Here is a 14377-nt window from a genome sequence, read left to right as displayed (position 1 = left end):
TGGGGGTCACGATTTAAATAAGTTTTGTAGAGGTCCACTAGGCAATGCTACATGTCAAATATCTAAGCTCTAGGCCTTCTGGTTTATTTTTAGAATTTTTTTGAAGATTTTCATATGTAAAATCAAGTGACCCCAGTGGGGCGGGGTCAATTTTGACCCCGGGGTCATGATTTGAACAACTTTAGTAGAGGTTAGCTCTAGGTAAGCTCTAGGGCTTCTGGTTTTTGAGAAGAAGACTTTTTAATATTTTCCTATGTAAAATCAAGTGACCCCTGGGGCGGGGTCAATTTTGACCCCGGGGTCATGATTTGAACAATATTGGTAGAGGTTCACTAGGCAATGCTTCACACCAAATATCTAAGCTCTAGGACTTCTGGTTTTTGAGAAGAAGATTTTAAAAGTTTTTCCTTTCGGTTGCCATGGCAACCAGAGTTCTCCATGGAATTCAATTCTTTGAATAATTTTGAAAGGGGGCCACCCAAGGATCATTCCTGTGAAGTTTGGTGTAATTCTGCCCAGTGGTTTTCAAAAAGAAGATTTTTTTACAAATTGTTGACGCACGACGGACATCAAGCGGTCACAATAGCTCACCTTGTCACTTCGTGACAGGTGAGCTAAACACTAGGCTAGTAGGACATGGTAAAGATTATTCAAGATAACTACTGAACTCTGTTAAAAATGATACAGGTGGTCCAAATCTCATTGCTGTAGCTTCAAAAACAAGACAGAAGGTCAGTAGGTCAGGGTTAAGAATACTAAAGACGAGTATTGAAATCTGTATCAAAATTATACATGTGGTCCAAATTTCTATGCTGTACCTTCAAAAACAAGAAAGTATGTTGGTAGGTCAAGATTAAGACTATTCAAGATGAGTATTGAAATCTGTATCAAACATACATGTGGTCCAAATTTCTTTGCTGTAGCTACAAAAACAAGAAAGTAGGTCAGTAGGTCAGGGTCAAAAATACTAAAGACGGGTATTGAAATCTGTATCAAAAATTATATATGCAGTCCAAGTTTCTATGCTGTAACTTCAAAAACGAGAAGGTAGGTCAGTAGGTCACAATTAAGACTATGCAAGATGAGTATTGAAATCTGTATCAAACATTATACTAGCGGTCCAAATTTCTTTGCCATTGATACAAAAACAAACAAGTTTATGTAAAACAAGGGACCACCTGGGCGTGACCTATATTGACCCCAGGGTCATAATTTGAACAGTCTTGGTAGAAAACTACTAGAGCATGCCACATACCAAATACCTAATCTCTGGGCCTTATGGTTTCAGGGAAGAAATTTTGTAAAGGTTTTTCCCTATACAAGCCAATGTAAAAACTGTTGACTCCAGGGCACAGTCAGTTTTGAACAAACTTGATAGTTGACTGCTAGACAATAATTTATGGTTCTGGACAAGAAGATTTTTTAAAGATTTTTCCTATATAAGTCAGTGTAAAACAAGAGACTCTCCGGGCGTGGCATATATTGGGCCTAAGGTCATGATTTGAACAATTTTGGTAGAGAACCACTAGAGCATAACACGTACTAAATATCAAAGCTCTGGGCCATATGGTTTAAGACAAGAATTTTTTTAAGTTTTTTTCCCTATACAAATCTATTTAAACCATGCTTCCGGGGTGGAGCCAGTTTTAACCCCAGGGGATAATTTGAACAATCTTGGTAAAGGACTACTACACAATGCTATATACCAAATATCAAAGCCCTATGCCATGTGGTTTTGTACAAGAAGATTTTCAAAGTTTTCCCTATACAAGTCTATATAAACCATGTGACCCCAGGGCGGAGCCATATTTAATACAACGGGAATGATTTGAACAATATTGATAGAGGACCACTAGATGATGCTACATACAGCCCTAGGTCCTGTGGGTTTGGACAAAAGGATTTTCAAAGTTTTTCCCTATATAAGTCTATATAAACCATCCTAGGGGGATTAATTTGAACAACATTGGTAGAGGACCATTAGATGATGCTACATACCAAATATCAAAGCACTAGGTCTGTGGTTTTGGACAAGAAGATTTTTAAAGTTTTTCCTTTCAGTTGCCATAGCAACTGGAGTTCTGTATGGAATTCAATTCTTTAAAAAAAAATTTAAAGAAGACCATCCAAGGAACATCCCTGTGAAGTTTCGTCAAAATTGGCCTGGTGGTTTAGGAGGAGATGTTGTTTAAAGGAAAATGTTGATGGATGACGGACAGCCACTGACCTGAGCACAAAGTGCTCAAGGGTGAGCTAAAAATGGGAAACATCCTGTTCTTTACATTTATGAGTCCTTTTGTTTGTCAGTTAATTGTTTGGCTTTAAAATGAAGTTTGCTTTGACCTACTGATCTCAAATCTGCTGGTCATGATCAAACTCCCTATTAAGTTCCGTGGTCCTAGGCCCAAGGGTTCTCAAGTTATTGTCTGGAAATGGTTTAACTGTTCCAGGTCACTGTGACTATGATCTTCGATCTACTGATCTCAAAATCAATAGGGGTCATCTGCTGGTCATGAACAACCTCCCTATCAGCTTTCATGGTCCTAGGCTGAATCGTTTTTGAGTTATCTTCCGGAAACCGATTGGTCTACAGACTGACTAACCGACATCTGCAAAACATTATACTCTTCCTTCTTTGAAACATGCGACACATGCACACGATATACACAACTTTAGTTTTTACCTTTCAAAGCTGTAAAGTTTTGCTTAAACGTAACATAATTTATGGTTTAGGCAGATATACACAGTTACTCCAGACAAACATATAAGACAAACACAAATTATCTCCCCTAGTCAGGGAACCAGTTTTCGAACCATGTCAGTATGTTATGTATCATCAACTATAACTTAACACGACAATTATATGGAAACTGATTGATATTGCTAAATCTGAATATCTCTTTTCATTTCTTATCAAACATGTGATAACTTCATTCTCTCTCTCCTACAGGTGCTGGTTAGAGATCAAGTAAGATACAGTTTCTTTACATATGCTTTATTTCAGTTATTACACTGTCAGAAAGTGCATGTGCATGTATCTTTAGATTTTGAACTGAGGTAATCAGAAATACAAACACGAGCTGTTTTATCAAAGCACACTGGACTACCTGAAGCCCTTCCACAACAGGCATAAGTTTTACAACAAAAAAAAGCTAGAATCATGTAACTTGCTATGCCAGACCATCTCATGATGCTGATGTTTAAAGTTTTCAAGAAACCTGCTTATATGCAAAATTTCTACCAAAAATTCTTTGTTTAAAAGGGACAAAATTTTGACAAAATTGAAGCTAGAGTTACGTAACTTGCCTTGTAAGGTCATCTAATGATCTCAAAGACTTATGTGCAGCTTCAAAACATTTTGACTGCTAGTAGCAATTTTGTCAGAAAATTGCTTACATGCAAAAGTTTAGCCTGTAATTCTAAGTTAAAAGGGGGCATAATTTTGACAAAACATAAGCTTGATTTATGTAACTTGTCCTGTGAAGTCATTTCATGATGCTTAATACATCTGTGAAGTTTGGAAGCATTATGCAAAGTGGTTTTAGAGAAACTTGCTTATTTGCAGATCTTAGTTGTTCCAAAAAGCAAAACTGTGAGTTACGGTGATCGTAGTTTTTCATCAGCTGCACCGAAGTTATGGAATACTCTTCCGGCTACCATTACAGATGCTAAAAGTCTGGATGCTTTCAAAAGATCATTAACCCTTAGCCTGCTGGTGGCAAGTGGTTTTGCCTTTGCGACCAGGGCAGACTAAGATCAGCTTGCACATCCGTGCAGGCTGATCATTGTCTGCACTGTTCGCCATTAAGTCAGTATCATTTTGGTAAGCACCCCTTTTAACTGTTAGTGGTACTGTCCAAATTGAAAGATGGACAAGTTCATTATATAAATTTAGCAGGGTAAGGGTTAAAAACACACTTTTTCTTCAAGATCTACTGAAACTAACTTTGCACTGGAAAACAAGCTGTTGTATGACTGTGCAATAGAAGTTATTTACTAGTATAATTAATATGCAGATTTAATGTTGAACTATTTTTAAATATATCTTTTTTGTGTTGTATTGTGTGTCCATATCATTCTGTGATGTAGTTTGTACAGCGCTTTTGCACGTTTATTTTATAGATGAAAAGAGCGCTATAAAAATCTGGTAAATAATAAATAATAATAATAATCTTATGTGACAAGGGTGTGAACAAAAGGCTGACAACAAAAGCTTTATAATTCGAAAAATTTCAAATAGTCCAGCTAAAAATGTCTCAACTTGTATCAAATTATTAAATATTCTTCTTGAACTGTTTCCAATGATTACTGAAGTGATCTCATATAGTTCATCGTTTTATCAGTACTGCTTGAGGAACCTTGAATATTTGCTCCCAGAGACAGCCAGTCAAATGGTGTGGTATTGTACCTGGTCTTCAAATTCAGTTTTATAAACTTGGTACGCAGTTCATTCAGATAAATCATTCGGAATATTTCTGTACTTAAATAATATCACAACACTGTTCACTTCATTACCCTCCATGTAAAGTTGATATAAACACTATTTTATCATTTTCCTCTATTGCATAATCCAACTCGCCCTGGAAAATACAAAATATACATGTTTATTAAAAAGCAATTTTAATATCTACTTTCAACATTATCAACTGACTGTACCAAGATTTTGTCACAGCATACCAGATTTGTTTCATAGTATGAGCAAAGATAAGACACATTTTAGAAAATTCTACTAGAACAAGAAGGCCATGATGACTCTGGATTGATAACCTGAGCTTCACAGCTTGCATGAACAGTTTTGGTACATGGTCATGCCCAGGAAAATATCTTTGACATTATTTTGATATAGGCCAATGTTTTCTGAACAGAAGATGGCAGCAATACTTTTTTTAACAAAACAGAATGATTTGAAGGAATTTATTAAAACGTCACCAAAGGATTATTTCTGCAAAACTATTTCAAAATTTGGCCAGTGATTTCTGAGAAGATTTTTTAAAGTCTTTCCATTTGGTTGCCACAACAATCAGAAATATGCATGTATGACCTTTTTTAAAAAAAAAATTTTTTTTTAACGTCACACTGATAGAATTACAGGTCCTAGGCGACTTTAAATCTTTTCACGGCAAATGAAGACCCTTGGTGCACCTCTGGACACGGGTAAAACACATTGGTAGAACCACTGACCTTCTGAAAGCCATCTAGATAGCTTTCTTACATGATTACATAGGTAGATGCAAACAGACAGATGCTGTGTTTTTTTCAAGGGTAAGCTACATTTTTTTTTAAATCAAAACTTATTTCTTACCATAAGTTCCCAATCAGCATCATTGATTAACACAAGGATACCAGGTCGCCTGAAAAAAATAAACAAGTATAAATTGGAGAACAGAATGTTCCCTCTTTCGTGGATAAGAGTATTGTAGATAATTATTGTACTGTCAATACAATATACATATCACACTATTCTATAAATTATGATAACACTATCACCTAGAAAAAGATAACAGCAGTGTTGGAGGAACCACAAATATACATGTGGCAATTCATAAAGTGAACAAGCGCTGTCTAATATCAATGTACATATCTTAAACCCTTCTTTATAACACTAGCAAACACAAATGTTTTAAAAATGTAAAGTGCAAGACAGAGATATAGAACCTGGCCCAAAGCAGTCATTTCATGATCCCAAGGACTTACCAAGATTTTCAGTTCAAATCTGAGGTAATTCGGTTTAATCTGATATGTGAAATCATCTCAATATACTAAAGACTTGTATGGAGTTTGAGAGCAAATCGAGGGCTGAACGCAATACTGTAGTAACTCCTATTAAATAAAGAAGGACTTACGACAGTATTGCCTTCAACCCTCAAAATGGCCAAGTAGTTTCAGACAAACCTGCTTAAATGCAAATCTTTCACCTCCCAAAAATAGTACAATGTATTACAATTTGACAAAATGTAAACTAGAGCTATCACTAATATCCCTAATCAGCACATTATAACATGGAAAGTAAAATGCTGTGTCCATAGCCTTTGACATTTAAGACCTTTTGACCTTAACCTTGGAGATAGTCTCTAATGGACTGTACACTCTGAATGTCATTTTGATGAGGTAAACAACTGATGTTAGTTTTATGAAAACCCTTGCAGTTGTTGAGAAATACTGTACCGGCAAATATTTAAGTTATTTGATCATTCACTTCCAAGTGTGACCTTGACCTTGGACTAGACTTTCCATCAAAATTTCCAAGTTAAAATGGGGCAAAATTTGACAAAATACAAACTTAAGTTATGTAACTTGTCCTATTATAAGGTCTTCTTGTGATATCAAAGACATTTGTGAAGTCTGAAAGCATCTGTCCAGAAGATTTGAGAAACTTGCACCCATGCAAAACTTGATTTTCAAACAGTCAAGCTAAAAAAATCATAAAATATTTGGTATATCCTTTGTACACCTGCAACACATTTTAATGGGCCTGACTATAATCATTTTAGAGAATATTTTATCATTTCTTCATTTTCATGATTTTACCGGTATGTATGTACAGACTTTGGTATTTCACTGTAGTGCCAATGTAACATAATAAACTGAATATTATTAATAATCACCTAATTATATTTATGAACAGTATTCAGGTTTTTGACATGACAAAACAAGCTGGCCATAATGGCCCTAGGTTGCTCACTTGACCTTGACTGCTTCACCATGGATATATGTAGAACATAATAAATCATGAAAGGTAACAATTTTGTTAGTATAGAAACATAAGATACTGTATGTTAAGAGCCACAATTTCAAAAAGATGATGCTACAGACCAATCTTAATGAATATCTGCCAAGCCAAAGGAAAAAGTCATTTAAAAGATACTTTTATTTCTAGTTCTATAAGTGGCCCTTCAAGAGGCCAACTGCCACCACTTGAAGGGGGCTTTATAGAATCCTACAGACCAATTTTGATGCAGATCAATCAAGTGGTTCACAAAAACAGGTTGTTTAAAGGTATTTCTATTTCTACCTCTAGCATCCACAATAAAAGGCCGGCTGCCCTCATTCAAAAACTCTGGGAGAGAACCTTATAATATTGCTACAGACCAAATTTCATGTAAAGAAGTTTGTAAAGTTTCTTATAATTATGTTACATACCAAGCTTGATGAAGATCTCAAGCACTTCATGAGAAGATTTTGTTTAAAGATATTTCTATTTCTATATCCAGCGGCCCCCAAAAATGGTCGGCTGCCTCCATCTGAACAAATTTTGGGGAGAACCATATAATGATGCTACAGACCAAGTTTGACGAAGATCTATAAAGTGATTCATGAGAAGAAGTTGTTTAATATTCTTCCATCTTAAGTTCTAGCTGCCCCCACCCCCGTTTCGACAAATTTGGGAAAGAATCCTATAATAATACTACAGACCAAGTTTGATGGAGATCTATAAAGTTGTTTATGAGAAGAATTTGTTAGAACTTTTTTCATTTTTGGCTCTAGTTGCACCTAGAAGGGAGTCAAGTGGAACCATTTGAACAAACTTGAGGGAGAACTTTGCAAGGATGCTACAGACCAAATTTGGTATAATTCTGACAAGCAGTTTCAAAGAAGAAGGTTTTTATGTAAACTGCGGATGATGGAAGCTGTACCACCCACCTATACTAACAGCTCACCCTGATCAAAGTTCAGGCATTCTAAATAAAACTCAACTGTGTAAATATGGTATATGTATTTACTGTCTTTGCAAAAGGGATGACTGTCAGAAATTTCTTAAAGCAAATGTTCTTACATGTGTCAACATCATGACTTTTTCAATCGGCTCCCATTTTAACAAAAATGTCTTGAAGATCAAAATTTTTCAAATTAGTCTTGCAAGATTTTGCTGACATGAAATGTCCTTGTTTTGCCCAGATAGCTATTTCATGGGGATGTGAATTCATTAATCTCAACTTATGAAGATAAAATAATTGGGAAATCTTTTAACTTCTTTGATTGAAACAACCATTCAAAATAACAATTATAAGTTTCCAATGAATATTAATGATGTCACAATTAGATATCTTTTTCTTTCAAACATGTTTTCATAGGAAGAGGTGAAATCCTAGTGGTGGATATTTGTCCGATGTGAGGAATGAATTTGTGACGTCTTGCGTATTCATGCACTCACCTACTGAAATAACAAGACAATAAAGGGCTAAAGATACAAGGTAACCCTCAGAGGTCACTCCCCACCTGAACCTCGAACTTTTTTCACTTCATTTTTAAATTCAGCTTTCTTATTCTAAATTAAGTTTTTTTAATTTTTTTTATTGTTTTTTCTTAAATTCTAATTGTGTTACTTTTGCTAAACACTAAGTCTTTTGAGCCTGTGTGCCACCTTGTGTGTTGTTGAATGAAAGAAATGACAACTAGAACATATCTTACACTGTCTCTCCTTGTAGAAACAGTTCTGGTCGTTCTTTGAGCATGTGGTCCTTCATCCATGGCAGAAGTTCACGAACTGTCCCTGAAATATATCCAGAATTATCCTCTCTGCATGTTTATCTATAATTGTCTGTGCAAGTCTTTTATACTCCTTGCCCAAAATACTTTGTTTTAATAAAAAAGAAATGCATTGTATGTCCAGTTACCGTATTAATAAGTTATTAGATTTGTATCAAGAAATGTGACTTTCAGAGTACAATATTATTCTAAGAAAACCTAATCTATAAATACCAATACAATTCTAATAATGTTTTAATACATATGCACCCACACTTAAAACTGTTAAGGCAAACATGGACAGATGGATGCACACACTAATGCATACTAGCACACACACAAAATAGCCACTTTTAGCATCCGCGCAGTCTGGTCAGGATCCATGCTGTTCGCTAACGGTTTCTCTAATTGCAATAGGCTTTGAAAGCAAACAGCATGGATCCTGACCAGACTGCGTGGATGTGCAGGCTGGTCTGGATCCATGCTGGTCGCAAATCCACTATGTTGGTTTTCTCATGGCGCGGCTCAACTGTTTCGAAAGGAATATCATTTCTGGAGATGCTTTTGGAATGATGAACCTAATCAACTTTCTAAGTGATGGTTTTTGTAAAAAAAGTTCTGTTTAATACTGGATTTTAACTTCTTTTGTCATTTCTCAATTCCAGATAAACACAACTAAAATCTATTTGAAGCTAGGTGTTAAAGAAATTATTTATATTATAAAATTTCAACTTCAGTGTGACTGAGCTTAACTTTAAGAAGGTAGTTAATTAACTAATGATTTGAAAGTTCAGGTGTCTGTGTCCTCTTGACAAAATTAATGCTTACCAAATACCTTCCAGTCTGGTGCTTGGCATTACAGGATAGCTTTTTGAGGAAGATGAGAATTATGGCAAAAGTGTTTCATTAGTCAAAAGGACTAACTCTATCAAAAGTGGTGACACTTTTATAAACACACAGTTTACCTTTATAAACAACAGACTATAGTTCTAACAGTTATGTGAAAAACTTACAGGGTGTTTCTTTACAAGGAAGCGCCACTTCATGCTTCTTCACTTTATCAAACAACAGTTCAGCTCCACCTCTGCAAAAAATGCATGAAAAATGTATTAATAACAAGACCAAACTAACACAGTATATGCCCATCACAGCAAATTTTATTTCACTTTTAAAATACTCTACTTACTGAGCAGACTATTTGTCAGTTTTCTCAGTATACTGAGTAATTCAATGGCCATAACTCCAGAGCTCATTATCAATAGGTCTGGAGTCCTTTACATTGCTGCATGCTTATTTCTAGCCTTATTCATTTGGTTTATCAGGATGACTTACTTTATGATCTGATATTTCATAGTTTTCATCCTTCTAACAGGACAGCGATAGTCAATAGCTATCACGCTGTCCCGAAATGTCCTATTATTTGGACTAGCTTATTTCACTTTATTATTTAGAATTATTTTATATCAAAACCTATCTTAGAATAGTCAAAATCTGAGACAGTGACACTGTCTGTATAACACTTAATACCAGAGGATATAATAGATTCCTGGCAACATTAAGGCTATCCATATAATGGCTACAAGGCATTATGCTAGGTTTTCTGGATAAATGATGTTATGTTGTCAATTCCAGTTAATCGACTGTGTAGACAAGCTTACTGTCGCTGAGTGAATGCTATTTAATTTCTGACTTTTGCAGTTTGACCTGTCATGTGTCACTATAAAACAAACTGTATATGCGGATTAATTCGACCAAAGAAGTATAAAATACACAGAATGGCAACAGGAGTAGAAAATGTAGAACATGTTGAAAAAATTAATAACATTAAAAAAAACACCATTATAATTATAAACAAAACGATCTGATAGAAAGTTTTTCACGATACAAATCTTTATCCTTTTGCTGTCTGTTTCATATGTCACACTGCATGTATGGTACAGAAAGGAAGTTTTTCATGCAACTGCGGGGAAATTAGCTCTCTTTGTCTCTTTGGGGTCTCCCAGGTTGTTGCGGATCATATTGTTGGTTTACGAATTTTGTATTTTCGATTCAATAGTATACCCTTGGCTAACAGTTAATTGCAAGTCCAAAATCATCAAGACACATTATTAAGTTTTCCATTGTTTTATTATAAGTCCATTTTGTAACAGAATATTATGTCCAGCGAATAACAGATTAACTATCAGAGTTCCATAAAAGCACACTTTGTAAAGTAACTCCTAATTTCCATTATAAGTAAATGTTTATTTAATACTTTCAAATCATTTTATTAAAATTAAGTAGCTGTTGCACCAGCCTTCAAGGCTGTGCCTTAATTTCATAGAGTTTCATGTCCTACATGGTTGAAAACTTAACTCATCCTCTTTTTTTGTCGTCTAACTAAAAGTCTGGCAGAATTATATTTAATATATTCCAGAAGTTTAAATTGTAAAAACTTTTTCAACCAATGAAAATTGTTTCATATCTAATACAGATATAGATAAAATTTTAAGCTTTCAGTAAAGTCTGACAGGAAATAATCATATCATCTTGAGATGACATATTTTGCTTCTAGCTATCAAATAAAGCTGTTATCTTAACATATAAAATATTAACTGGTCAAAGGAAAATCTTTCTACAAAAGATTCTAGATTGACGCTGTAAATAATACAACAATTAAGCTTATGGCTTAAGGACTACATGGAAGTGTCAAAACAGAAGCCAAAGGATATAGTAATATCTAAACAAACCATCTTAAATTATAAATAATCAAATTAATTGAATTGAGACAAAAATGAAGAAATCAACTTAACTTCCTTTCAAATACAAAAAGTGAGAATATGACTTTAAGAATAAACTAATTTTGACTTTTTACAATGAAAGCATTTCAGTGATTTCTAAACCCTGTTACACATACACCGGTAAAACAAGATCTCATTCAGTTCCCATGTTATGTTAGCGAGATTTATTTTTATAGCTCTTTTGCGAGTATATGCGAGCTTAAATTCGAACCCTGCATGCAACCCTTGTCTTACAAGCAGATCCTTACACCCTGTAATTATTACAAATTCTCTTTCTTTCCAGCTACTATAGTTCTATGGAACTCTCTTCCAACCGAGGTTGTGCAGGTCCCTACCCTGGGACAATTCTATATCTAATTCTAAAACGTTCTCTCTGTCTGTTCTGGGGGCTTTATCTCACTCTGTCCCTCTGGTCAGATCGCTCTGTGTTGTACTAGTATAGGATGAATTATGCGCCCTGTGTGGCTGCGTTTGCTATATGTAAAGCGCCTTTGAACGTGTTTATCATGAAACGGGCGCTAGTATATAAATCTGGTATAATAATAATAATAATAATAATTCAGACAGGGAGTGACCAAATGTTTTCACACGATCTACATGTGAAATATGCTGCTTTTAATCTCTTTTAACTGTGCATACTCCTCTTTTTAATAACACTGTCATCTTGATTTTCAACACTTCACAAATACATTTGTATTTTAATGTAACTTTCACCCTCCTGTACATTTCTTCTTTTAAATCTCTCGCACAGACTGGCGCATCTGCATGTAATAGATATATAGATAAACATTCGATTTACAGTCAACTCGTCCCCTAGTCAACTCGTCCCCCATTCAACTTGTCCCTATTTTGGTCATTTCATCTCCCTTTACGATTTCAAATTGGTCATTCCGTCCCCCATTTTTTGGCCCCTCTTTTTTATACTTATTTTTGTCGAACTTTGCTAGAAAATAATTAATATAATATAATAAATAGTAAAATATGTTTTCTGTAAAATAGTTCTGCATAACAATATGAAAATTTACCTTAAAAATTTCATACATTTGATCTCCTGTGCGGGAGGGTCAAAATCCCGATTTTTTCTCCTTGCCTCCCGTCTCCAGACCAAAACCATAAATCTCACGCTTTTCCGCTTATGACTGGGATGATAATTACTGAGGAGTGCCAAACAATTGTTAACACAGTAAATCAAAGTGTTACCGACTGGTGTGTATTATACATGTTTGACACACATGTAGCTGGAGGAAAGAGTTGTTTTTCACAGGTGAATTAAATTGAAAACATGATTAATTGTTTTGATAAGGGATAAGACAAGCAGGGCCTTTTCCACCTGTCTCACGGGGCCAAATATCGACCCATTCTCAATGCCAATTAAGCTCCATTTTTTACCAATTTGAAGCAAAAAGCTCCGAGTCATAAGAAATAATTCCCAGCTGAAATGAATTTTTGATTAATAAAAACTTTGTTTTTTGTTTTATGAATACCTGATTGTATGTAAACTGCAGAGTGCATGCTCGTTTCGTAGCTCAAAGTGTATAGTTTGCTGCAATGTTATTATTCTGATCGCGATTGTTTTGAAATACAAATTAATATTTAACACAAGTTTTATATGAGAAAAAAAAAAATTTTTTACATAAAAAATGTCCGGTTTTATGTGAAATTACAGAATGTGTACCCTTACTGTTTTGTCTTTACAAGAAGATTCTCATACACAAAAAAATATACAACTTGTGTTATATAAGTTCTTTCTAGCAATTATCTTCATGTATTTTCGTTTTCATAAACCTCTGAAAAGATCATTTTATTAAAACTGATCATTCCCTTCATCAGCCAATCAACTAAAAATTATCAACTTTCAGCTGATAAGTCACTATCAATTTTTAACACCTTTCAATCAGTCAGAAAAGGTGATAATAATCATTAACACCTTTTCAAATACCCTGTCCCTTTGTATAATTAAATGAGTGTTAAAGCAGGTATATCGTGATTGACAGGTAAATATTTTGCTATTGGCACGACTATAATAAGTAAAAGAAGAAAATCAGTCAGAGTCGTGTCTATATGCTATTTTATAACTCTTATTTATAAATCTGTAACACTGTATTTACCCAAAGAAATATTTTATTTTTATAGCTCGCTTACCTCTTCAGCTATTTTCTAAAGTTTTAATTTACAAGTTAATTTATCTTTATTTTTATACATTATCCCACCATTTCCACAGATTATACTCAAATTTTATAAAGACTTAATTATATTTATATTGTAACATTCTCAGGAAAAATGTGCAGCCTTGATCAGGATTCGAACCTCGGACCTTCGGCTTAACGTGCCAACGCTCTACCAATTGAGCTACCGAGGCCACCCGATACGAGAACCACTACACACCTCTCTTATTGCGAGACATTTGCACTCCTGGCCAATGTCTGCCGCAGACTGTTAACCGAATTCAGATGCACACCCCAGCCAAACTGCTTCGCCCCACATGGGCTCCAAGGGTGAGCATCTCGGACGAGCCCCCAAATGTAACAGTCTCAGGAAAAATGTGCAGCCTCGATCGGGATTCGAACCTCAGACCTTCGGCTTACCATGCCAATGCTCTACCAATTGAGCTACTGAGGCCACCCGATACGAGAACCACTACAATATATCTAATACATGTACAAGCGATTCCAATATCAGTTTCTGAAATAATTTTTAAGCGAAAAAATAATTAAAGGATTTCAAAGTAATTAGAGCGAGAAATTACTAAAACGGGACGAGTTGACCAAATATTTCAGGAGAGGGGACGAAATTACCAAATTTGGGGGACGAAATGACCAAAATGGGGACGAGTTGACTGGGGGACGAGTTGACTTGATACCTAAACATCATCATTGCATGAGCATGATTTTCATGTTTTACTGCGGCTACTGTATCGTATAGTAATCATTTGAAAATTGTAGAAATCATTCATATCAGTATATGACCTTAACTAGAACTTAGAAATAACAGAAATTACCCAAATTCAACCAAAATTTTCACCGACATGATGCTCCTGTGTGTATTCTATTTTTAGACATGGGTAAAACCCAAAAAATAGTATTGTATATATCCCGTACCTTTACGTACATAATCTATACGGATAGCTTCGA

General features: G+C 34.9%; 1 protein-coding gene across 1 annotated transcript; it reads right to left on the bottom strand.

The window, feature by feature from the left end:
• Positions 1–2979: 2979 nt before the first annotated feature.
• On the bottom strand, positions 2980–14318 carry LOC123549324 (ubiquitin-related modifier 1-like). The gene is made up of 5 exons (XM_053524836.1): positions 14245–14318; positions 9480–9550; positions 8410–8491; positions 5303–5351; positions 2980–4580 (listed from the first exon to the last, which is right to left on the bottom strand). The coding sequence occupies exons 1-5, from the start codon at positions 14271–14273 to the stop codon at positions 4512–4514; spliced, it is 300 nt and encodes a 99-aa protein (XP_053380811.1). The 5' UTR covers positions 14274–14318; the 3' UTR covers positions 2980–4511.
• Positions 14319–14377: the final 59 nt, after the last annotated feature.

The sequence above is a fragment of the Mercenaria mercenaria genome, chromosome 15, assembly GCF_021730395.1.
Source record: "Mercenaria mercenaria strain notata chromosome 15, MADL_Memer_1, whole genome shotgun sequence".
NCBI lineage: Eukaryota > Metazoa > Mollusca > Bivalvia > Venerida > Veneridae > Mercenaria > Mercenaria mercenaria.
This window is presented reverse-complemented; position numbering and strand designations above follow the sequence as displayed.

Coding starts and splice junctions, on each gene's coding strand:
- LOC123549324 (XM_053524836.1), bottom strand. CDS start 14,273: ATGTCGGTGAAAATTTTGGTTGAATTTGG. Junction 8,492..9,479: donor TCCTTGTAAAGAAACACCCT/GTAAGTTTTTCA, acceptor GATATATTTCAG/GGACAGTTCGTGAACTTCTG. Junction 5,352..8,409: donor TTTCTACAAGGAGAGACAGT/GTAAGATATGTT, acceptor TATTTTTTTCAG/GCGACCTGGTATCCTTGTGT.